This window comes from Hemibagrus wyckioides, linkage group LG13 (assembly GCF_019097595.1).
Source record: "Hemibagrus wyckioides isolate EC202008001 linkage group LG13, SWU_Hwy_1.0, whole genome shotgun sequence".
Taxonomy (NCBI): Eukaryota; Metazoa; Chordata; class Actinopteri; order Siluriformes; family Bagridae; genus Hemibagrus; species Hemibagrus wyckioides.
Window position 1 is genome coordinate 20,806,130 of NC_080722.1, and position 24,698 is coordinate 20,830,827.

General features: G+C 43.0%; 2 protein-coding genes across 5 annotated transcripts in view; both read left to right on the forward strand.

The window, feature by feature from the left end:
- The window catches only part of LOC131363163 (ras-related protein Rab-5C-like), an 11,334-nt gene extending 5,588 nt beyond the window's left edge, over positions 1 to 5,746 (forward strand). For both annotated transcript variants that reach the window (XM_058405451.1, XM_058405449.1), the window contains exons 4-6: positions 3,744 to 3,866; positions 3,969 to 4,062; positions 5,035 to 5,746. In XM_058405451.1, the coding sequence (XP_058261434.1) occupies positions 3,744 to 3,866; positions 3,969 to 4,062; positions 5,035 to 5,156 (339 nt within the window). In that variant the 3' untranslated portion in view covers positions 5,157 to 5,746. The remainder of the gene's footprint in view (positions 1 to 3,743; positions 3,867 to 3,968; positions 4,063 to 5,034) is intronic.
- A 654-nt stretch (positions 5,747 to 6,400) lies between these two features.
- The window catches only part of drosha (drosha ribonuclease III), a 54,713-nt gene continuing 36,415 nt past the window's right edge, over positions 6,401 to 24,698 (forward strand). For 2 of the 3 annotated variants that reach the window (XM_058405441.1, XM_058405442.1), the window contains exons 1-19: positions 6,401 to 6,662; positions 7,351 to 8,093; positions 8,230 to 8,554; positions 9,417 to 9,558; positions 10,077 to 10,234; positions 11,024 to 11,104; positions 11,404 to 11,490; positions 12,964 to 13,050; positions 14,134 to 14,205; positions 14,303 to 14,384; positions 14,472 to 14,543; positions 15,344 to 15,513; positions 15,671 to 15,795; positions 19,149 to 19,248; positions 22,023 to 22,130; positions 22,522 to 22,629; positions 23,327 to 23,465; positions 23,701 to 23,761; positions 23,889 to 23,948. In XM_058405441.1, coding sequence (XP_058261424.1) covers positions 7,354 to 8,093; positions 8,230 to 8,554; positions 9,417 to 9,558; positions 10,077 to 10,234; positions 11,024 to 11,104; positions 11,404 to 11,490; positions 12,964 to 13,050; positions 14,134 to 14,205; positions 14,303 to 14,384; positions 14,472 to 14,543; positions 15,344 to 15,513; positions 15,671 to 15,795; positions 19,149 to 19,248; positions 22,023 to 22,130; positions 22,522 to 22,629; positions 23,327 to 23,465; positions 23,701 to 23,761; positions 23,889 to 23,948 — 2,717 coding nt within the window. In that variant the 5' untranslated portion in view covers positions 6,401 to 6,662; positions 7,351 to 7,353. The remainder of the gene's footprint in view (positions 6,663 to 7,350; positions 8,094 to 8,229; positions 8,555 to 9,416; positions 9,559 to 10,076; positions 10,235 to 11,023; positions 11,105 to 11,403; positions 11,491 to 12,963; positions 13,051 to 14,133; positions 14,206 to 14,302; positions 14,385 to 14,471; positions 14,544 to 15,343; positions 15,514 to 15,670; positions 15,796 to 19,148; positions 19,249 to 22,022; positions 22,131 to 22,521; positions 22,630 to 23,326; positions 23,466 to 23,700; positions 23,762 to 23,888; positions 23,949 to 24,698) is intronic. The other variant, XM_058405439.1, reaches the window with a different exon arrangement.

The window sequence follows — 24,698 nt, forward strand, 5'->3', positions numbered from 1 at the left end:
ACTCGCTCACTCATTCACTCACACGCTCGCTCACTCACACGCTCGCTCACTCACTCACTCACACACTCGCTCACTCACTCACTCACACACTCGCTCACTCATTCACTCACACACTCGCTCACTCATTCACTCACACACTCGCTCACTCATTCACTCGCTCACTCATTCACTCACACACTCGCTCACTCATTCACTCACACACTCGCTCACTCACACACTCGCGCACTCATTCACTCACACACTCGCTCACTCACACGCTCGCTCACTCACTCACTCACACACTCGCTCACTCACTCACTCACACACTCGCTCACTCACTCACTCACACACTCGCTCACTCATTCACTCACACACTCGCTCACTCATTCACTCACACACTCGCTCACTCATTCACTCACACACTCGCTCACTCATTCACTCACACACTCGCTCACTCATTCACTCACACACTCGCTCACTCACACACTCGCGCACTCATTCACTCACACACTCGCTCACTCACACACTCGCGCACTCGCTCACTCACACGCTCGCTCACTCACTCACTCACACACTCGCTCACTCACTCACTCACACACTCGCTCACTCACTCACTCACACACTCGCTCACTCATTCACTCACACACTCGCTCACTCATTCACTCACACACTCGCTCACTCATTCACTCACACACTCGCTCACTCATTCACTCACACACTCGCTCACTCATTCACTCGCTCACTCATTCACTCACACACTCGCTCACTCATTCACTCACACACTCGCTCACTCATTCACACACTCGCTCACTCATTCACTCACACACTCACTCACACACTCACACACTCACACACTCATTCACTCACTCACTCACTCACTCGCTCACTCATTCACTCACACACTCGCTCACTCACACACTCGCTCACTCATTCACTCGCTCACTCATTCACTCACACACTCACTCACACACTCGCTCACTCATTCACTCACACACTCACACACTCGCTCACTCATTCACTCACACACTCGCTCACTCATTCACTCACACACTCATTCACTCACACACTCACTCACTCACACACTCGCTCACTCATTCACTCACACACTCGCTCACTCATTCACTCACACACTCGCTCACTCATTCACTCACACACTCACTCACTCACTCACTCACTCACTCACACACTCGCTCACTCATTCACTCACACACTCACTCATTCACTCACTCATTCACTCACACACTCACTCATTCACTCACTCACTCGCTCACTCATTCACTCACACACTCACTCACTCACACACTCGCTCACTCATTCACTCACACACTCACTCACACACTCGCTCACTCATTCACTCACACACTCACTCATTCACTCACACACTCACTCACACACTCGCTCACTCATTCACTCACACTCACTCATTCACTCACACACTCGCTCACTCATTCACTCACACACTCACTCACACACTCGCTCACTCATTCACTCACACACTCACTCACACATTCACTCACACACTCACTCATTCACTCACTCGCTCACTCATTCACTCACTCATACACTCACTCATTCACTCACACACTCACTCGCTCACTCATACACTCACTCATTCACTCACTCGCTCACTCATTCACTCACACTCGCTCACTCATACACTCACGTACTCACTCATTCACTCACTCACTCGCTCACTCATTCACTCACACACTCGCTCACTCATTCACTCACACACTCACTCATTCGCTCGCTCGCTCACTCACACACTCGCTCACTCACTCACTCATTCACTCACTCATTCACTCACTCACACACTCGCTCACACACTCGCTCACACACTCGCTCACACACTCGCTCACTCACTCGCTCACTCACTCACACACTCGCTCACTCACTCGCTCACTCACTCACACACTTGCTAACTCACAGACTCACTCACTCGCTCACACACTTGCTAACTCACAGACTCACTCACTCGCTCACACACTTGCTAACTCACAGACTCACTCACTCGCTCACACACTTGCTAACTCACAGACTCACTCACTCGCTCACACACTTACTCGCTCACTCACACACTCACTCACTCGCTCACACACTTACTCGCTCACTCACACACTCACTCACGCACTCACTCACTGGATTCTCGTATTAAGTTGAAACAATAAAAAAGTCACAGATTGAGTGAAAATGAGGCGTGCAGCTGCTCCTCCAACCTCCTACAACAGAAGTAGAAGACACACGTCTGCTCAGTGAAGCGTGTTTTGTGTTCGTCCTGTAACCAGCTGTACACGTTTTCAACTATCTGTCTGAGTATCAAACTTTTACTCAGAGTGTTCTTGGGAAATATCCGACACGCTGTCTTTGTTTGGTCACGTGCTTTTACAGTCATGTGATCTGAATATATTTGCATTCTTAATAGCGGTCAGGGCAGGATATTCAAATAAATCAGCTTGTTTCTTTTTAGGTGTACATGTTTGTGTTATAGTTTTCTACTGAAATTACACATGAAAAAGATTTTTTATGTCCCTGACACTTACATCTGAATATAAAATATTGATGAAATAATTTTTTTTTCAATGGGAGAACGTACCGTGCTCAGCTTAAATGAGTACAAGTACCATTTTAAACAATATCTCAATGAACACAAAAACAATCTCCAAAATGTTGACAAGATTAAGTTTAATATAACATCTGTTTAACTTATAACATGAAAGAAAGGGTAATAATATAACTTAGATTACACATTTTTCAGTTTTACTCAAATTAGGGTGATGTAAAAATGAGTACACCCCACAACAAAAACTACTACATCTAGTACTTTGCATGGCCTCCATGATTTTTAATGATAGCACCAAGTCTTCTAGGCATGGAATGAACAAGTTGGTGACATTTTGCAACATTTATCTTTTTCCATTCTTCAATAATGACCTCTTTTAGAGACTGGATGCTGGATGGAGAGTGATGCTGAACTTGTCTCTTCAGAATTCCCCACAGGTGTTCGATTGGGTTCAGATCAGGAGACATACTTGGCCACTGAATCACTTTCACCCTGTTCTTCTTCAGAAATCCAACAGTGGCCTTAGATGTGTGTTTATGATCATTGTCATGTTTGAAAAGTGAACGACGACCAAGGGCACGGAGTGATGGTAGCACCTTCTCTTTCAGTATAGAGCAGTAGATCTGTGAATTCATGATACCCTCAGTGAAATGCAGCGCCCCGACACCAGCAGCACTCATGCAGCCCCACATAAGGACACTGCCACCACCATGTTTCACTGTAGGCACCATGCATTTTTCTTTGTTTTCCTCACCGTTGCATCAGTTCCAAAAACATTTATCTTGGTCTCATCACTCCAGAGTCCTAGTAGTCTTCATCTTTGGTAGCATGGCAAAGATGAAACGCCCTTTTATAGTCCACTGTCTGCTGGACACCTGTGTAATGAATAATTAGACTCGCATGTGGTTGAATTCTTCTTAAATTAGACATTTGTATTCTAAAATGTTATATTATTAACAGTTAAACAGATGTTATAAAACTTAGTTTTGTCAACATTTTGGAGATTGTTTTTGTGTTCATTGAGATATTGTTTAAAATGGTACTTTTCAAAGGGGGTGTACTCATTTACACTGAGCACTGTATATTACTTTAATCACCCACTCGTTCCCACATTCACTCATTCACACACCCATTCACTGTCTCTCTGTCTCAATCACTTTCTCAGTCTCTCGCTGTGTGTGTGTGTGTGTGTGTGTGTGTGCAGGACACATTTGCACGAGCAAAAAACTGGGTGAATGAGCTGCAGAAACAGGCGAGTCCCAACATTGTCATCGCCCTGTCTGGAAACAAAGCTGACCTCACTAACAAGAGAGCTGTTGATTTCCAGGTGTGTAAGTGTGTATATATACATATATATGTGAGTGTGAGTGTGTCAGTTGTGTCCGATTGAAAAACTTCCATTAACATTGTGATGTGTGAATCGGAACAGGAAGCGCAGGCATATGCTGATGATAACGGCCTGCTGTTCATGGAGACTTCGGCCAAAACCGCCATGAACGTCAACGAGATTTTTATGGCCATTGGTAAGTAAAAACACACACACAATGCCAACCAAAGCCATTTTAGAAAATTTTATATGCACACTTTGCTGATCATTGCTGTACATAAGTCTTTCCTAGTATGAAAAGGAAAAGAGTCAACTAAGGGCAGAGCTTAAATTAAATCCCATCAGTTAATCACAAACCTCAGCTTTATTCACTCTGTACTTGACTGACGCACATAGACACATACACTGACCAGACATAACATTATGACCACCTGCCTAATATTATGTTGATCTCCCTTTTGCCGCCAAATCAGCCCTGACCCGTTATGCACTGTGTATTCTGACACCTTTCTCTCAGAACCAGCATTAACTTCCATGGAAGGAACAGTGATGAACCAGCCACAGGGTCATGGGCGGCCAAGGCTCATTGATGCACGTGGGGAGCGAAGGATGTCCTGTGTGGTCCGATCCAACAGACAAGCTACTGCTTAAACTGCTGAAGAGGTTTCAGGTGCATCGATGAGCCTTGGGCACCCATGACCCTGTCACCGGTTCACCACTGTTCCTTCCTTGGACCACTTTTGATAGATACTGACCACTGCAGATCAGGAACACCCCACAAGAGCTGCAGTTTTGGAGATGCTCTGATCCAGTGGTCTAGCCATCACAATTTGGCCCTTGTCAAACTCGCTCAAATCCTTACGCTTGTCCATTTTTCCTGCTTCTAATACATCAACTTTGAGGGCAAAATGTTCACTTGCTGCCTAATATATCCCACCCACTAACAGGTGCCATGATGAGGAGATCATCAGTGTTATTCACTTCACCTCTCACTGCTCTTAATGTTATGCCTGATCAGTGTATTGCTATGTGATCGTTTGATTTGCTGAGCAGATAAAGTGTTATCTCTGCCTCTTATCGGGCTTGTTGGATCAGAGAATCTGATTGGCTAAAAGCTGATGCTGATGCTCATTTGCAATTCTTAAACATGCTCTTCTCCTTCCTACAGCGAAGAAGCTGCCGAAGAATGAGCCTCAAGCTGGGGGAGGTGGAGCCAGTGGGCGGGGCCGAACAGGCGTGGACCTCCAAGACTCCGCCCACCAGAGCTCCACAGGCAAATGCTGCAACTGATTCACTGATTCATTCTGGTAGCAAAGGGTCCAGACAGAGATGCAGAGAGGCCAGAGACGAGCACCTGGCATTTATAGTGATGATGATCCCTTCAGAGATTATGTTTTTGATCATTATTTCCTAAAGAAATCATATAAGCTAGCACTTCCTCTCTCACTCTTTCACTTCCTGTCTGGTTTATCCATATTTTATGAAAATACTAACCTGATTCATGTCTCGAGGCTCATTTTTAAAACACAATAAACAGCTATGAGGTTGTTTCGGTGGTGGGTGGTGCGTGCACCACTTTTCCCTCCTCCCCTTTGTTATTGTCCTTTTATTTTTGTTGTGCAACGATCTTGATGAAGAGCTCATGGTGGGAATCTTGCACCCAAATCATTTTGTACATGAGTGAGTATTGTTTTTATTGCAATGGTGGACATCATGGCATTATTATTGGGGTTGTGTGCGTGTGCGTGCGTGTGTGTGTGTGTGTGTGTGTGTGTGTGTGGGCGTGTGAATGAGCATTACCTCTGACACCTGAAGAAACATTTTTAACATTGTGGTTTTTCAATCTGTAAAGAGGGAAATTAAAAAAGGAGGGAAAGATCTGTGTGTAGTGTGTTTCCTTGGTTTCAAACACAGGCGCTTTAGCAGGTTCTATGAATATTCATGAGATATGCAAATTTGACCATTCTTAATTCGATGAATACTGCAACCTCGGTAAACCAGTCTCTAGTCACAGGATTTAGATCAGTTTATAAGTCTGGAGTGATCTTGCAGTTTTTTAACTGATTTATTGAATGGCGGCTCAAACGCCCTGAATAAAAGCGTTACCATGACAACCACCATCTATTTATCACGATCTATAAGTCACGTAACCATGTGATATCTTGGAATAATGAAATATTAAGTTAAAATAACAATGTATTAAGGTAAAGAGACAGTACTTCGAAATAATGAGATAATATCTCGGGGTAACAACAGGCCACGGTTTGTTTTAAAGCACGAAAACAGCAGGACCGCGCTGTAGGAGCGCTTTTATCACCACATAGTGTGTCCAGTTGACGCGATTTAACGACGGACACGCGTCCTCAACGTTTATTGGCTGATGTAGACATGCCTCGATCTGATTGGCCAAACTGTGCTCTATCTTTTTGAGCTTGTCGAGTAAAAACCACAGGCTGTATCCCAAACGGATTCATTACTCGATATCTAGTGCCCTAGGGAAGGTGTAGATGAGTTAGAGTGTGCCCTATGTAGTACACCTATTTAGAGTATAGGAAGTGATATAGGATACGACTTTTGCTTGGTGTTTAGATGAGGACCTCTAGGAACCCGGATCCTCTATAAGAGCTAACTGTATTTATTTATACATGGTTACACGAATTTAAATGTAAAATCTGTATTATTTATTTCTTTTCATCATTTCATTTGTTTATATTTCCTCGTGTTGCTTCCGGTTCGACTCCGATGAGATTTTGTCCTGTTAGCACATTTAGCTTGATTAGCGGCTAGCACGCGCAGGTAGGCACACACTGGATGTTAACGGGTTTGGGGGGGTGTTTAGATTTATATATGTTATTTACATTGGATTTTTCTGATTTCCCGCTGACTCTGAAATCTAATTCTAAAAAGCCTATTTCTCATTTTATTTATCATTCCCTGTGCACTACGTAGGATGCTAAATATCTCCAACAGGGAAGGGTTTAGGAATCTAGTTCCCTAAACCCAGTTCCAATAGTTTCTGCACTCCATGTAGTGCACTAGTTGTCCAATAGAGAATAGTTTCTCTCATCCTTGTATCGTACATATATGCACTATGTAGTGTATTACAAAGGGATTATATATCCAATGTTGTGTCTTATGTCCATCATACATAGTACACTGTGTGTCCCTTAACATAAGTGCACTATAAAGGGTGTAATGCTTCCTCAGAAGTGCACTCTTCATCCAATAGGGAGCCATGAATGCTTTCCTTGTTCCCTTTGGAAGTGCACTACAGTTGGGTATGGAATAGGTGCTTACAGTACGTAACCTGTAGTAGGGCCCTACATAGTGCACACTTTATGTCTAATGGGGACTCAGTTTCCTAATTTCAAGTGGACTGACCTAGAACATGGTGCACCACAAAGGGTGAAATAATGACGTATTACACAAATTGCCCTCTGAGTCGTATCTGTGCAATAGTCTTCATTTTCTGGCCTTGTTTCAGATCATGTCCTTTCATCCTGGACGTGGATGTCCACGAGGCCGTCCTCCCCCTCAGAATTACCCCCCTGTCCCCCTCCGTTTGCCCCCTCCTCAACCTCTTGCGCCCTCCGTGCCCCCGCCGTACCCCTATGACCCCTCAACACCTCACTGCTCCACCTACAGCCCTCAGTGTACCAGCACCTACACGCCCAACATGGCGCCTCGTCCCGAATTCCCTCCCTACCCTGTCTCAGTGCCCCCACAGGGACCACAGTGCCCCTTGCGCCCACCTTTTCCTCCACACCCTCCTCCTCCTCTTCACCAGGGCTTCCCAGAACCCCCTAGTTTTCCCCCTCCCCCTTTGCCTGTCCCTGGAGGCAGCCCCGCTCCTTCTCAGGGCTCATACCCTTATGTCCCACCTCCTCCTCCTCCACCCACGATGCCTCCTTCTGTACCTTTTCAGCCTCCCTACTCCATGAATTACCCCCCTCAGCCCCACCTACCCCCTCTACCCCCTAATTTCTACCCCGCCTCTGAATCTGGTTCCTTCAAGCCTATGGAACATTTCCATCACTTCAAGAGTGACAAGTCTCCCGAGCGGACACGACGTCACAAAAGCTACGGGTACAGCGGGTACAGCGGGCACGGAGAGCGGCGGGATCGAGGGCGGAGTCCGGACAGGAGACGACAGGAGGGAGGGCGGTACCGGTCAGAGAACGAGAGGACCCGGTCCCCCCCGAGACACCGGAGCCGAGAGCGCAGCAGGTGGGCAAGTCGACCAGTCACATTCATAACATGTGTCATTACCTGCTTCTAACCTGGCATTCACTCAGTTACTGAAAGTCAGTTAGTGTACAGAGCGATGTTACTCTACCAGCAGTAACCTTATTATTTTGCTCAGGGAGCGCTATCGTCACCGGGACAGCAGAAGCTCTCCTCCACCTGACCGACACAGGAAACGAGCTCGCAGCCGTTCAGGAAGCAGAGAGAGGAAACGTGGACGAATGGAGGAGGACCGAGACAGAGAGCGAGAAAGGGACAGAGACAGAGAAAGAGAGCGGGACAGGGAGAAGGAGAGGGAGAGGAGGGTGGAGACAGCCGGAGGAAACAGAGAAAGAGGCTACAAAGAGACTGAGGATGAAGACGAGGAAGAGTTACTGAAGCCGGCATGGATTCGCTGCACTCATGCCGAGAACTACTATTCCAATGACCCCATGGACCAAGTGGTAATGTTATAAATGCTTTATCTAATTCCACATATCTACTAGCTACATACACTATATTGCCAACATTTTTTGGACACCCCTCCAGATCATTGAATTCGGGTGTTCCAATCACTTCCATGGTCACAGGTATATAAAATCAAGCACCTAGGCATGCAGACTGCTTCTACAAACATTTGTGAAAGAATGTGTTGCTCTCAGGAGCTCAGTGAATTCCAGCGTGGAACTGTGATAGGTTACCACCTGTGCAGTAAGTCCATCTGTGAAATTTCCTCACTACTAAATATTCCACAGCCGACTGTTAGTGGTATTATAACAAAGTGGAAGCAATTAAGAACAACAGAAACTCCGTCAATGAAGTGGTAGGCCATGTAAAATCACAGGGTGAGGTCAGTGCATGCTGAGGTGCACAGTGTGCAGAAGTCACCAACCTTCTGCAGAGTCAATAGTTATTTTGGCGCGCTAATTGCGAGCCAGACCTTCTCGTCCAGCATCAGTGCCTGACCTCACAAATGCACTTTTAGAGGAATGGTAAAAAATTCCCATAAACACTCTCCTAAACCTTGCGGAAAGCCTTCCCAGAAGAGTTGAAGCTGTTATAGCTGCACAGGGTGGGCCAACTCCATATTAAACCCTACGGATTAAGAACGGGATGTCATTAAAGTTCATGTGCATGTAAAGGCAAACGTTGCAAAACTTTTTGCAATATAATACATCAAGATATTTAGCTACTCAGCTATTTGTTTACTCCAGTGACAGACTCTAGTTAGTGTCTTTTTCTTTTAACAATTTTTATTTTAACCTACTCCAGCCAGGACTGTTCATTTTCCTTCCTGAACTCCTCCCTCCCTCTCTCTCTCCCCAGGGCGACTCGACAGTAGTGGGGACGAGTAAACTGAGGGACCTGTACGAGCGATTTGAGGAGGAACTCGGACGGCGACAGGAACGTGCCAAATCCTCCCGCCCCAAGTGGGAACCACCCAAAACCAAGCTGGACCTGGACCACGGTACAGTTCTCTCTTTCACACACTGACACTTGAAGTACAGGAAACACTCAGAGTCTAGTGAAGACACATAGCCCCAAATAATAATAAGGAATTTGCATAATATCATACATACTGTATGAATGCATGCATACTGCCTTACTGGTGCACTTGCACCCTTACCTGTGTGTGTGCTGTCATCAGCATACCCCTATTTAACAGCATGCCTCCTTGAACACTCACTTACTGAACTCCTTGCATGCTACCTATCCTGTGTACTTGCTACACATTACTGTAGGTCTCCATCCACCTACATGCAGCCTTCTGTTTACTAGCATTCACATTTAAAAACTTCTATTATTAACAAATATTTATTTCAGGATTATAATTACATCAGTATTAAATAATAATTCACTAATTCATCATTTTGTCTACTTGCACACCTGTTTACAGAATCCAAGACTATAGTGTTATTGGTGTTAAAGGTTTAATGTCAATTCTGGTTCAGTAGCTGAAGCACTCATCGTGTGTGTTTGTTGCAGACGAGAGCTCGAGTGACTCGGAGTGTGACTCAGACGGGGACAGCAGTTGCTCCAGCAGCTCTGACTCGGAGGTGTTTGATGTGATCGCTGAGATCAAGCGTAAGAAAGCACACCCTGACCGGCTGCACGATGAGCTGTGGTACAACGACCCGGGACAGGTCTGTACACACACACACACACACACACACACAGTGTTCACACCTCACAGGACGGAGCTGTTACTATAAAAACAGTGACATACTAGAACAAGCACTTTAACTTATTTGCTGTTATGGAGAATGAATCGGTACCTTCTGACCAATCAGAATCCAGAATTCAGCACCTCACCGGTATAATGAGCATTAATGTGTTAATTGTTGTTGTTTGACTCTTCTCTAATGCCTCAACATGAATATTCACACAATATTTACATATTTACAGCATGTATAGTTTGTGCTGATGGTTTATTTATTTAAAAAGGATAGTTAATTAATAATAGACACATGCTTATGTGCATACTAATTTCCATGCATCCTCGCCTACTTATCTGCTCGCATACTTAACCTCCCTAGCAACTTATTTACTTACTTATTTACCCACCTGCTACTACATTATTATTATTATTATTATTATTATTATTATTATTATTATTATTATACTGTATTATTGAATTTTGTCAGTTATAATTTACCAACCTGTAACTACCTTATTATTATTATTATTATTATTATTAATTAATAATAATAATAATAATAGTTATCATACTATATTCTTGAATTGTTGGTTATAATCAAACTGCACAATTTATCGTCTCTGCAGTTTGAACAGTGTTGCTGGTGTGTGTGTGTATAAAAACATCCTCCTGGTACATTTGTCCTGTTATGGTGTTGAAATCCAGTACGGATCCAGGACCATGTGTGTATTAATTGTTTTTAAATTTTTTCATTTTTTTGGGGTCTGTCCTGAAGATGAACGACGGCCCGCTGTGTAAGTGCAGTGCTAAAGCCAGACGCACAGGAATCCGGCACAGTATTTACCCCGGGGAAAAGGTGAGTGTGTTTGTTGATGTATTTAGTGTATAGCATTGTAGAGTAGGTGTGTGCATATACACTAGCTAGTGATGGAATTCAAGATTAAAAGAAACTTCTGAGATAAAGTTTGTTCCATTTGGAAGAGCGAGCATGATAATCGATACGATCACTACACCCAATTGCGCCTCTTTTTTTGTGTGCAATAACCCTTTCTGTCTGTAGGAAAGCGTTAGTGAGAGCGATCATTTCTGAGAGATCTCATCATATTCAACACTTACACTATTGTTACTGTTTTTTATTCTATGCGAATGGTGTAGATGGTGAAACCGTGTCGTCCAATGAACAACAACGCTGGCAAACTCTTCCATTACAGAATCACTGTGTCTCCACCCACTAACTTCCTGGTGAGTCAGAGCTCTTTATTTATTCATACAGTCTCCTTTCTTTTCCCTTTCGCGAAAACAAAAACTAAATAAGTAAATACATAAAGAATTTTCGGGTACACTCTGAGAAGAAGCCTGAGCCATGCTGCTGCCGCTGCCTCTACTGATATCAGGGAAGCTTTTTGCCAAAGGAACCACACAGAGACCATGAATGAATAGCAATAGCACTTCAAAATTTACTTCCGCTTTCGCTGGCAGTTTGGTGAGTTTATTATGATAATGGTCATTTAAATAATGGTCAGTGAGTGTCTGTGTTCGGCACATGTTCATCAAAACAGAACAGAAAGAATGTCCAGGACAAAACAAAGTATATCACGGTCATAAGATGAGGTCATGAACAAATAGTATCACACAGTCAGTCCAGGGCAGAGCGTGCAGTGATGTATTCAGAATATATCAGAGGCCAAATGACATAAATGCCTAAATAATTTAGAAAGGAAAATGATAAATCACAAAAAGGGGGATAGAAATCAGTGTAGAAATCATAGTATCACTTAAATGTCAAATTCCACTGTCATGTAAATGTTGGAGAAAGGAACCCCAGACCTTCATTAAACCGTATTTTCTCAAGATGTAAGTCAGAGACCATCTCAGCAAGCCATCTGTGAAACCCTGGGGGAGATAAGGTTCCCTCCGCACCCTGACACTGATCACAAATTAGAGACTCTGCTGGATGGAGCTCGTGGTTTGACTTATAGTGTGTAGAATTTTGAACTAAATTCATTGAAGTCTTGCACTGCTGGAACAGCTGTGTATTCTGACCAGAGGTTGACCGATAACGTGACTCCTTTTTCCAGACTATAGTCAGAAACAACCTGTTGAACATATTACCGAAACTGCAAATAGCGATAAAAATGACTGGGACAAACCATATCTACTAGGAAGGTGATCAGAAGAAGAAAAGAGACCATCTGTGACATCATCATTCCTGAGCTAAAGATAAACAGATGACCAGAATGATGTAATGTTAATAACTACAATGCTCCTTTTAAAGTATACTTTAAAGTATAGTTTTGTTCTAATAATCATATTAGCAGCTTTTAAAAGTTTTTTTTTTATTAAAAGATTTTATAATAAAAAGAAATAAAAAAAAGCAAAATGTAGAAAAACTAGCAAAATAGAGATAATAGAAATGTAATAAATAATACTATAACTATATAAAATCATAATTTTTCTTCTTTAAATGGCACCCATACATTCATTTGAGTTAACTGAATAAAATTGAGTATAAGTTTAAATGTCCTTTGACAGCTCACTGACATTACCCACAATGCTGTTCAGCTACTCGCTGATGAGGGGGTTAGTTTAACGAGAACGATGCAGCAGAGCTTTAGACTTTTATTCTGCCCCACTCTGTCGCCGCCATCATCATCATCTCTCTCTCTCTCTCTCTCTCTCTCTCTCTCTTTCTCTCTCTCTCTCTCTCTCTCTCAGACGGACCGGCCGACAGTAATCGAGTATGATGATCACGAGTACCTGTTTGAAGGATTTTCTCTCTTCTCGCACGCTCCTCTCACTAACGTAAGAACACAAAGCATAATCAACACATAGGTGGACAGAAACATTAGAGATCAGTGATTGGTGGACGGGAACAGTGAAGATCAGTGATTGGTGGACGGGAACAGTGAAGATCAGTGATTGGTGGACGGGAACAGTGAAGATCAGTGATTGGTGGACGGGAACAGTGAAGATCAGTGATTGGTGGACGGGAACAGTGAAGATCAGTGATTGGTGGACGGGAACAGTGAAGATCAGTGATTGGTGGACGGGAACAGTGAAGATCAGTGATTGGTGGACGGGAACAGTGAAGATTAGTGATTGGTGGACGGGAACAGTGAAGATTAGTGATTGGTGGAAGGGAACAGTGAAGATTAGTGATTGGTGGACAGGAACAGTGAAGATTGGTGGACAGGAACAGTGGAGATCAGTGATTGGTGGACGGGAACAGTGAAGATTAGTGATTGGTGGACGGGAACAGTGAAGATTAGTGATTGGTGGACGGGAACAGTGAAGATTAGTGATTGGTGGACGGGAACAGTGAAGATTAGTGATTGGTGGACGGGAACAGTGAAGATTAGTGATTGGTGGACGGGAACAGTGAAGATTAGTGATTGGTGGACGGGAACAGTGAAGATTGGTGGACAGGAACAGTGGAGATCAGTGATTGGTGGAAGGGAACAGTGGAGATCAGTGATTGGTGGAAGGGAACAGTGGAGATCAGTGATTTGTCGGGGGAACCAGTAAACATCAGTGATTGGTGGAAGGGAACAGTGAAGATCGGTGGACAGGAACAGTGGAGATCAGTGATTGGTGGACAGGAACAGTGGAGATCAGTGATTGGTGGAAGGGAACAGTGGAGATCAGTGATTGGTGGAAGGGAACAGTGGAGATCAGTGATTTGTCGGGGGAACCAGTAAACATCAGTGATTGGTGGAAGGGAACAGTGAAGATCGGTGGACAGGAACAGTGGAGATCAGTGATTGGTAGACGGGAACAGTGAAGATCAGTGATTGGTAGACGGGAACAGTGGAGATCAGTGATTGATGAACACAAGCGCACATACTGCATAATTAATTCTGATTGTGATTAAAATTGTCTCCTCAGATCCCGCTGTGCAGAGTGATTCGCTTCAACATTGATTACACCATCCACTTCATAGAGGAAATGGCTCCTGAGGTCAGTCTGCACTATACCACCAACAGCTTCCTCCTTTTCCTCTATTCTCTTTTCATTTATTATCTAACACTGTGTGTGTGTGTGTGTGTGTGTGTAGAACTACTGTGTGAAAGGTCTGGAGCTTTTCTCCTCATACCTCTTCCAGGACATCCTAGAGCTGTACGACTGGAACCTCACAGGTACCCGAATGTCGAGTCTGTAGATCTGTGCTTCTGACCAATCAGAACAGAGCTCTGTGGCATAAACTCGTGCGATGTTTCTCACAGGTCCAGACGAAACGGAGACTTCCGCCTGCCAGAGGTTTCACTTCATGCCTCGCTTCGTGCGATTCTTACCAGGTCAGCACTTTCTCTCCTTACTTTACATCCTTCCTCCTGTCCTTTCCTTCCTTATTCCCTTCTGTCACCCTTTCTGTCAGGTTTCCTGCTTTCTCTTTTCCTTCCTTCTTCCCTTCTCTCCCCCTTTCTCTCAGGTTTCCTGCTTTCTCCTTCCCTTCCTTCTTCCCTTCTTTCCACCTTTCTCAGACTTCTCAGACCCCCCCCTCCTGCTCTCTTCTCTCAGGTTTCCTGCTTTCTCCTTTCCTTCTTCCCTTCTTTCCGTCTTCTTTCCATCCTTCTGGTCATCCATTCTTCCCTCCTGTGAACCTTGTCTTATTGTCTTTTTTTGCTGTTTATTTAATGCTCATCCCTTCTTCCTGTGTCCTCTTTCTCTTTATTCTCTCATCCTTCCTCTTCTCTTTCTTCTTTCTGGTAATTCCGCTTCCTTTTAAGGACTTCTATCCTTCCTTCTGGTACTTTCACCTTCTGTCTGGACTTTATTTCTTCTTGTCATCCTCGTGCCATACAAATTTCCTTCTTTCATCTAATCCTTTATTCCCTTTCAACTCTCTGCCTTCCGTTATTCCTCCTGACCTTCTTGACTTCATGCAAGAAGTTTCTCTTTCTTTCTTTTGGTCATCTTTCCTTCTTTTCTCTTTCTTCATCCTCTTCTTCATCTCTCTCTTCTCCCTTCCTCTTACTTCCAGCAGACTTGTGAAAACATTTCTCTACTCTATTAAAGAACTATTGCCTCCTCTTGCTAGTCTTCCATGACTGTGTGTGTGTTTGTGTTTGTGTTTGTGTGTGTGTGTGTGTTTCAGATGGCGGTAAAGAAGTGTTGTCTATGCACCAGGTTCTGTTGTATCTGCTGCGCAGTAACAAGCCACTCGTTCCAGAGGAGGAGATCGCTAACATGCTACAGTGGGAGGAGCTTGAATGGCAGAAATACGCAGAGGAGTGTAAAGGAATGATCGTTACTAACCCCGGCATGGTACGACACACAAGTGGGACACACACACACACACACACACACAGAGTCACAGCTTGGTAGCTTGTAGTATTTACCTCAGATCACATGTGTATGTACAGAGCACCTATGAATTAATAGCACCTAAATAGTATTGTCATTGTGTGTGTGTGTGTAACAGAAACCCAGCTCGGTGAGGATAGACCAGTTGGATCGGGAACAGTTTAACCCGAACGTCATCACGTTCCCAATCATCGTCCATTTCGGAATCCGCCCGGCTCAACTCAGCTACGCCGGAGACCCTCAGTAAGTGTGTCTCTCTTTTGGTGTGTGTGTTTAAAGAACTAACATAGTAGCCGGTGTAACAATAAATCAAGAGTAGTCATCATATATAACACGTTCATAATGGTAGCACACTAACATGACAGCTAGCTGTATGACCTGGTGAACAGTTACACACAAACCGCCGCATGTCAGAGGTCCACAAGTACAAATCTAATCTAATCTCATCTAAATATGATCATAAATAAAAGTGAGCAAATGGGAAAATAGAAAGTCTAAAGAAGCAGCGTGAAACACACACACACACTTCAAATGTTGGCCAACAGATGGCGATGTTGGATCAAAAAATTACTGTTTTAATCAGCGTGATTATAACGTCTTTTATTTGAGGTCCGATAATAATTTGTGTGTGTGTGTGACTGATGATGATTTAAAGAAGAGATCAGGTGTGATACCATAATATTTCAGCCTCAAAGTGTGCTCTGTGTGTGTGTGTGTGTGTGTGTGTGTTCTGATCTAAGAATAGACAGCAGGCTTTGGCCTTTTGAGACCAGATAAACACAACCAGCGGCTCTCGAGCGAGTCGATACAGAGCGTCATTTTTTTTCAGTGTTTGTCACATTCTTTCGTTTGGGACATGTCCAATTATTTTTTGCCCTACTGGAACTGAGCAATTTCAGTGCAATACGGTGCAAGGGATAAGCGGACCCACACACACACTTTTTGCTAAAAACTGTCATAAGACTGATTAGGGCCTAATGAATAACGTTGAATTGTTGTCAACTTATTATCTCGTTTTTCCAAGATAGTATATTGTTATATTAAATTGATATTCTCATTATTTTGTCCTGCAGATGTTCTGTTTCTTGTTATATCTAGAGGTCAATATTTCATTGTTGTTATTCCAGGATCTCATTATTTCCAAGTTCTCTCATTATTTTAAGCTGTGGACTACTTCGGAGTTATCTTGTCGTTTCAAGATACTGACTGTTAGAATGAGTTATCTCATTGTTTTTTCTTCAGCATATCATTATTTCAAAGCATTAGGTTAATTCAAGATCTATCATTATTTCTAGTATTATCTCATCATTTCAAGATGCAGTATATTTTTTTATTCTCGAGTTATCTCATTTTAAAATGGAGTTATTTCATTATCTCGTTTTTGAAGATGTGCAATTATCTTATTTTGATATATTTGTTTTTTTATACAGTATAATGTAATTAATTTGTGTTAACTTTACAATGTCATTATTCTCCTTTATCTCATTATCTCATTTTTTCCACGTGTTCGATTGATCTTATTTTATGATAGCGTGTCATCAGTTCAAGTTATCTCAAGGTGTTACTTAATGTCGCTTAATTAGTTCACCTTAACTATCTCGTTAATATCTCATTTCCTGTCGTCATTATCTGGTTATTTTAGGGTTTTAATATTGAACACTGTTATATTTGAATATCAGTTGAAGGTAGTAATCGTTCTCATTCCGTGTGTGACTTACTTCTGACCACACCACAGTTGAATTCTGGATTCTGATTGGTTTATAGATGGTTTTCAGGACATGTATGCTGGATGTGAAGGTTAGATTTCTGCTCCTCAGCCTGTGTATGTGGAAGCTGTGAATGATGAATTAGTCTGTACTGCTGAAGTAAATCACAGGCTTTATTCCAGCTGACACATGGCTACCTTCTGAACACTGTGAATCATCAGTGAAGCTCTGTAAAGGATTGTGTGATTAATTCTGCTTTACACACAGAGAGGATTCAGGTGTCAAACTACCAAATGACACAGAACTGTAAGGACAGTGATAATTATCATAGTTATAATTAACACTAAATAACATGATATTATGATATTAATGAATGGTGCTGATGAGCTCCTGATTGTGTGTGTGTGTGTGTTCAATTAGGCTTAGATGACAAATGTGTGGATGGACAGCAGGGACTTCATTATATTGTCCAGAGAGACAGAGATTAAGAGAGAGAGAGAGACAGAGAGAGGTTGTTGCTGAGAAAACGAAATACTATACCTAATAAAAGTGTGTCCTGATTGTCTGAGAGGAGTACAGTGTGTCCTGATTGGCTGAGAGGGGTACAGTGTGTTCTGATTGGCTGAGAGGAGTACAGTGTTTTCTGATTGGCTGAGAGGCATACAGTGTGTTCTGATATGCTGAGAGGAGTACAGTGTGTTTTGATTGGCTGAGAGGAATACAGTGTGTTCTGATTGGCTGAGAGGTGAACAGTGTGTTCTGATTGGCTGAGAGGACTACAGTGTGTCCTGATTTGCCGAGAGGACTACAGTGTTTTCTGATATGCTGAGAGGAGTACAGTGTGTCCTGATTGGCTGAGAGGACTACAGTGTGTCCTGATTGGCTGAGAGGACTACAGTGTGTCCTGATTGGCTGAGAGGACTACAGTGTGTCCTGATTGGCTGAGAGGACTACAGTGTGTCCTGATTGGCTGAGAGGACTACAGTGTGTCCTGATTGGCTGAGAGGACTACAGTGTGTCCTGATTGGCTGAGAGGACTACAGTGTGTCCTGATTGGCTGAGAGGACTACAGTGTGTCCTGATTGGCTGAGAGGACTACAGTGTGTCCTGATTGGCTGAGAGGACTACAGTGTGTCCTGATTGGCTGAGAGGACTACAGTGTGTCCTGATTGGCTGAGAGGACTACAGTGTGTCCTGATTGGCTGAGAGGACTACAGTGTGTCCTGATTGGCTGAGAGGACTACAGTGTGTCCTGATTGGCTGAGAGGACTACAGTGTGTTCTGATTGGCTGAGAGTACTACAATGTGTCCTGATATTATGAGAGGCGTGCATTGTGTTCTGATTGGCTGAGAGGTGACCAGTGTGTTGTAATTGGCTGAGAGGACTACAGTGTGTTCCGATTGGCTGAGAGGACTATACTGTGTCCTGATTAGCTGAGAGGACTACAGAGTGATTTGATTGGCTGAGAGGAGTACAGTGTGTTATGACTGGCTGAGAGCAGACCCTCATGAAATACTGTTTGTTTGTGTGTTTTGATTGGCTGAGAGGACTACAGTGTGTTCTGATTGGCTGAGATGACTACAATGTGTTCTGATTGGCTGAAAGGACTACAGTGTGTTTTGATTGGCTGAGAGGTGACCAGTGTGTTCTAATTGGCTGAGAGGACTACAGTGTGTTCTGACTGGCTGAGAGGACTATAGTGTGTCCTGATTGGCTGAGAGCAGTGCATTGTGTCCTGATTGGCTGAGATGACTACAGTGTGTTCTGATTGGCTGAGAGAACTACAGTGTGTTATGACTGGCTGAGAGCAGACCCTCATGAAATACTGTTTGTTTGTGAAATGTATGAAATATGTTTTTAATGAGTCATACTGTGAATACCTTCTGCAGATACCAGAAGCTGTGGAAAAGCTATGTGAAGCTGCGCCACCTGCTGGCTAACAGCCCCAAAGTGAAACAGATCGACAAGCAGAAGCTCACACAGAGAGAGGTAGGGTGTGTGTGTGTGTGTGTGTGTGTACACTTGTTTAGCTTATTTCAAACCCGTAACGGCTTGCTGTTTTCTGACCTTCTCGCAAACACACACAACCTCATTAGAGGGATTCTGTGTGTGTTCTGGCTGATGTACTAAGTAGATCTGAGCCCGAGCAATCGAGATGCAGCCCTTGATGTTTTGAGTTGTGCGGCTAGTCATTAGCACTAAGCTAGCGAGACGATAAGGTGATCCCTCCTCACCTTCCCCCTCCCCCCTGCAGAGAGAGCTGGGTGTTCACTTGTACTCGTTTCAGCAACTCATGTTCCTTCACACTCTGCAGGTACACACTAGTTGCTGTCTCCAGAGGCTGTGTGTGTGCGTGTGTGTGTGTGTGTGTTTTGTTTGATGCCTCAAACTTGTATGCATGCCTTTGTTCTGATTCCCTAACTGGAGTCCCAGTCCTAAGACTCATGGGTAATTTGCAGTCTCCCGCTGACAGCCGGCACGAACAAACAGAATGCGCGACTGAAGGAAGTGTGACAGCGAGGTGTGGGAGGTGTGGGAGAGTGAGATTTGGAAATTGTGCCCCCTCTTTGGTAGAAAAACACTGTTTGTAGAACAACATACGAGAGGAAACCAGTGTCAGGACTCGGTCCAGTACGTTCCTCATTTACACAGATTCTCAAATTGATGAGCTGACACCAAATTCTGATGCATGCAATCGCCATATTTTAACAAGCAGGTGTGTTTGTGTGTGTGTGTGTGAGCAGTTTACTTATGCCAACACTAAGCACTAAGTCTTGACCATAGACACAGGACTGATAAGTAAATATAAATAGATGAAGGAGCTTGTGCAACACACAAACACACACACACTCACACACTGAAGAAGGTTTAAAATTCTCAGTGTGTGATGTACGGCTGCAGGAGATCAGATTCTGAGTTCTGTTTCAGGCTAAAATTACACCCTGTACCTGTTACCCACTGACCTGATCTCCTCAGGCTAATGATGTGATGCTGAACGGTGTTAAAAATCCAAATTACTGCTAATGAGACTTAACTCCTCATTACCTGTTGGATGCATGATTTAGGTGCGTGTGTGTTTGTGTGTGCGCACACACCATGACTAGTGATGATGCTAGTCCAGCTCCCTTAATAGATCTAATACGTTGTTTGTGCACGTCTGGTCCGATTCATCCACTGCTCAAACGCTCACAATAGTACATCACGCTCACGACATCTTTGTTTCTTTTTGTTTTCAGGAACAATTTCTGAAACCAAATAAGATGAGCTGTGTGGTTTTTTGTTTTTGTTTTTTTCCCCAAAAATTGTTTTTTGTTTTTCAGTCAGAAAAACAGCCATAGAAAAAAGGAAACCAAGCTTTATGGATCAGAATTATATAACTAAAGAGATAGGCTTCCTAGTCAGGGCACTGATCAGGCAGTCGTCCATTTCATAGAGCGTGTGTTTAGTGGATAGTGCAGTAGATCGTGCTAGCTTGTTGCTGGTGCATGTGTCACATGCTACACACAACAACATGAACGCCTGCTGTTATGGTGTGTATATACACTATATTGCCAAAAGTTTTGGAATGCTCCTGCAAATCGTTGAATTCAGGGGTTGGGCTCGGCCCCTTAGTTCCAGTGAAAGGAACTCTTAATGCTTCAGCATACCAAGACATTTTGCACAATTTCATGCTCTCAGCTTTATGGGTACAGTTTGGGGATGACCACTTCCTGTTCCAACATGACTGCACACCAGTGCACAAAGCAAGGTCCATAAAGACATGGATGAGAGAGTTTGGTGTGGAGGAACACAACCTGATAGAACATCTTTGGGATGAATTAAAACAGAAACTGTGAGCCAGGCCTTCTTGTCCTACATCAGTGCCTGATCTAAAAAAAAAAAAAATGCACTTCTACAGGAATGGTCAAAAATTTCCATAAACACATTCCTAAACCTTGTGGAAAGCCTTCCCAGTAGAGTTGAGGCTGTTATAGCTGCAAAGGGTGGATCAACTCCATATTCCATAGTCTCCACTCTAATTCATCCCGAAGGTGTTCTATCAGGTTGAGGTCAGGAGTCTGTGCAGGCCAGTCAAGTTCCTCCACACCAAACTCACTCATCCATGTCTTTATGGACCTTGCTTTGTGCACTGGTGTGCAGTCATGTTGGAACAGGAAGGGGTCATCCCCAAACTGTTCCCACATAGCTGGGAGCATGAAATTATCCAAAATGTCTTGGTATGCTGAAGCATTAAGAGTTCCTTTCACTGGAACTAAAGGGCCGAGCCAACACCTGAAAAACAACACTCAAATTCAATCATTTGGAGGGGTGTCCCAAAACCTTACGCATTTTAACAAGAGGACGAGTTATCTTTTAAAAATATGTCGTCTTTTGTTTCCTGATATAAACTGCAGATGAGCATGGAATGATTGGCAGTTGTGTAGGTATTAAGAGCCCTTTTTAGAACAGACCCCCTGGAAGCTCCGCCCCCTTCCACATGTGTCTCCTCACATTAGCAGTGTTTGGGCTGGTGCTCTCGACTCGACTCATCTCGACTTCCTTTTTCCTACTTGAAAGTTGCACTAATGTGGTGTCCCCGCTGTTTGTCAATGTTTTGAGTGGGAAATAAAATGTGTCAGTGTGTGAAGCTAACATTACACATGTATGCAGCTAACTATGGTTACCGTATAGCTTCATATATATGCACACACACACGCTTGAGATAAGTGGTTTAAGAAAGGACTGGTGTGTGTTTGTGTGTGTTTTTGTGTGTGTGTGTGCAGGAAGCTCTGCAAAAGATCAGGCAGAAGAACACGATGAGGAGGGAAGTGACTGTGGAACTCAGCAGCCAAGGCTTTTGGAAAACCGGGATACGATCCGACGTCTGCCAGGTACAAACTCGCATGGTCATGATTATTTACTGCAGGTTACTTACAATCACTTACTGTAAGTTTCTGCTTTAATTTGTGTTTCCGCATAATTCCTTGGCTAACGTTTAAAAGAAATAACACACACACACACACTAACAAATAGAAGACTAGAACAAGCGAAAAATAGATGAAAAGAAATTCAGTGCTGGTGTTTTTCTGGAAATTAATGTGTGTCAGAGTGAAATGTGTGTGTGTGTGTGTGTGTGTTTCACACTTTGATGTGTCTCTCCATCAGAAGACCTCTTAATAAATAATGAAGCGCTGATTGAATTCTCTCTTCTGTCTTGTTTTCGATTGTCTGTCTGCGCAGTAATCCTGTGTGTGTGTGTGTGTGTGTGTGTGTGTTTTGCAGCACGCAATGATGCTCCCGGTTCTGACCCACCACATTCGTTACCACCAGTGTCTGATGCACCTGGATAAACTGATAGGTTACATGTTTAAAGAGCGATGCCTCCTGCAGGTCAACACACATTTTTAACTTTTTCTCTTTCCTCCTTTTTTTCTCCCTTGTTTTTCCCCTGGTTTCTATCCATTCTTTTTCTTTTCTTGGTCTCTTCCTTCCTCTTTAATTCCTTCTTTCCTATTTGTTTCCTGTTGTCTTTCATTTCTTTTTTCATATCGCATTTGTTTTCTCTGCTTTTGTTTTTTTTTCCTTTTTATCTTTCCTCATTTCCTTCCCCACTTCCGTCTTTTGTTCCTTCCCTGTAATTTTAATGTTTTCTTTGTCATTTCCTTCCTGTTTAGTCCTTTCCTCTTTTCTGTGTTCAACTATTTTCTGTTTTTCACGCTTCCTTTCTCATTTCTCTTCTTACTTGTTTCCTTCTTTATTCCCAGTTCTTATTTATGTTTGGATTCTTTCCAGAATAAATATTACATTGCGTTTTATTAAGCACACGCAAATGTAAAGCTTTCCCTTGCTTTTCGTTCTCTTTTCTTTTCGGTTCCTTTTTTCTTTCTCATTTCTATCCTCTGACTGTTTTTTCCCCCCTCTCCCTCCTCTCTGTTCTCTCCGTTCTCTCCTGCTCCTCAGCTAGCCAGGGTTCGCTTTCTTTGTTATATGAAACATTAATAACGATGATAGAGTATCGATTCCATTTTTTATCTTATCAGTTCTCTTTGTTCCCTCCATCCATTCCTGCATTTCTTCTCCACCTCAGCTGGCCATGACTCACCCCAGTCATCACCTGAACTTCGGGATGAACCCCGATCACGCTCGTAACTCTCTGTCCAACTGCGGCATCCGTCAGCCCAAATACGGCGACAGGAAAGTCCACCACATGTACATGAGGAAAAAAGGTCAATAATTCACACATTTCATTTCAGTTTTTTTTTTCTTTCTTTTCTTTTTCTTGTAGATATTTTACACTCTATATTTAACACTTTTTTTATGGATTTTATTTTTTTTGTTTTATTTTGTATTTCATTTGGGTTTTTTTTAACCCAATATTTTATTTTATTTTATTTTTCATTATTAATTAATTTATTTATTTAATTTTCCCCCACACAAGTATAATATTTTCTCCTCTTTCAGGAATAAACACATTGATTAACATCATGTCCAGACTGGGTCAGGATGACCCCACACCTTCCAGGTAACTATGGTTTTCTATTTTATTTTATTTATCTATTATTTTTTGCTTTGATCTTGTCTGTCCGTGTATATATGTGTGTGTGTGTGTGCGTGTGTGTTATTAAATATATCTCACTTTTCTTTCACAGGATTAATCATAATGAGCGTCTGGAGTTTCTCGGTGATGCTGTTGTTGAATTCCTAACCAGGTGAGTGTGTGTGTGTGTGTGTGTGTGTAATTGTAATGCTGATATTTTCTCTCCATTTAAAGATTGAAAGTCTCCATGACAACCGGTAATTAACGGACCAGCGACGTCCAATGGCGCAGACACTCTAATTACAGACACTATTATTAAACCAGAGCAACACATCATGCACACAGAGAGACGGAAACACAAGCGAACTCTAGCTCTGTGTTCCAGACAACAACCTTTGAGGAGATGAGTGTGTGACAGAGTCTATGTTTGTATGTATGCAAGGTATAGGTTAATACACACACTGCGTTACACACTGGGGATGCACACCATACACACAGTCGCTTGAGTTTTGCTAAAGCTAAACTAACTTTAAGTGGCTTAGCAAAATACCTAATATGGCAATGTGGGTGGGTCTCTGTTCAGCTCACCAGTTGGCTAACCAACAGTACTGGGTAGGGAGTCTCCTCGGGTGCCTTTAATCATTCATATTGTTTATCATCTTTCTGACCAGTGAACATATGACTGGCACATCCTGATGTTTTATATATGCCATAACGCTTTCTTCTTATGGTTGGCTGTCAAGGTTTCTTGGCTCTGTAATACAGAGCTTCAGCTCAGACTGACTAATAAACCATGCCTCAGGACTTCTTCTGCCTTGTAAGCCAAGCTGTAGGTTCACTGCATTGACCATCTTGGTTCAGACATCTTCGTGCTCCCTGACCCTGACCCTGATACAGAGATGTACAGTGCATCCGGAAAGCA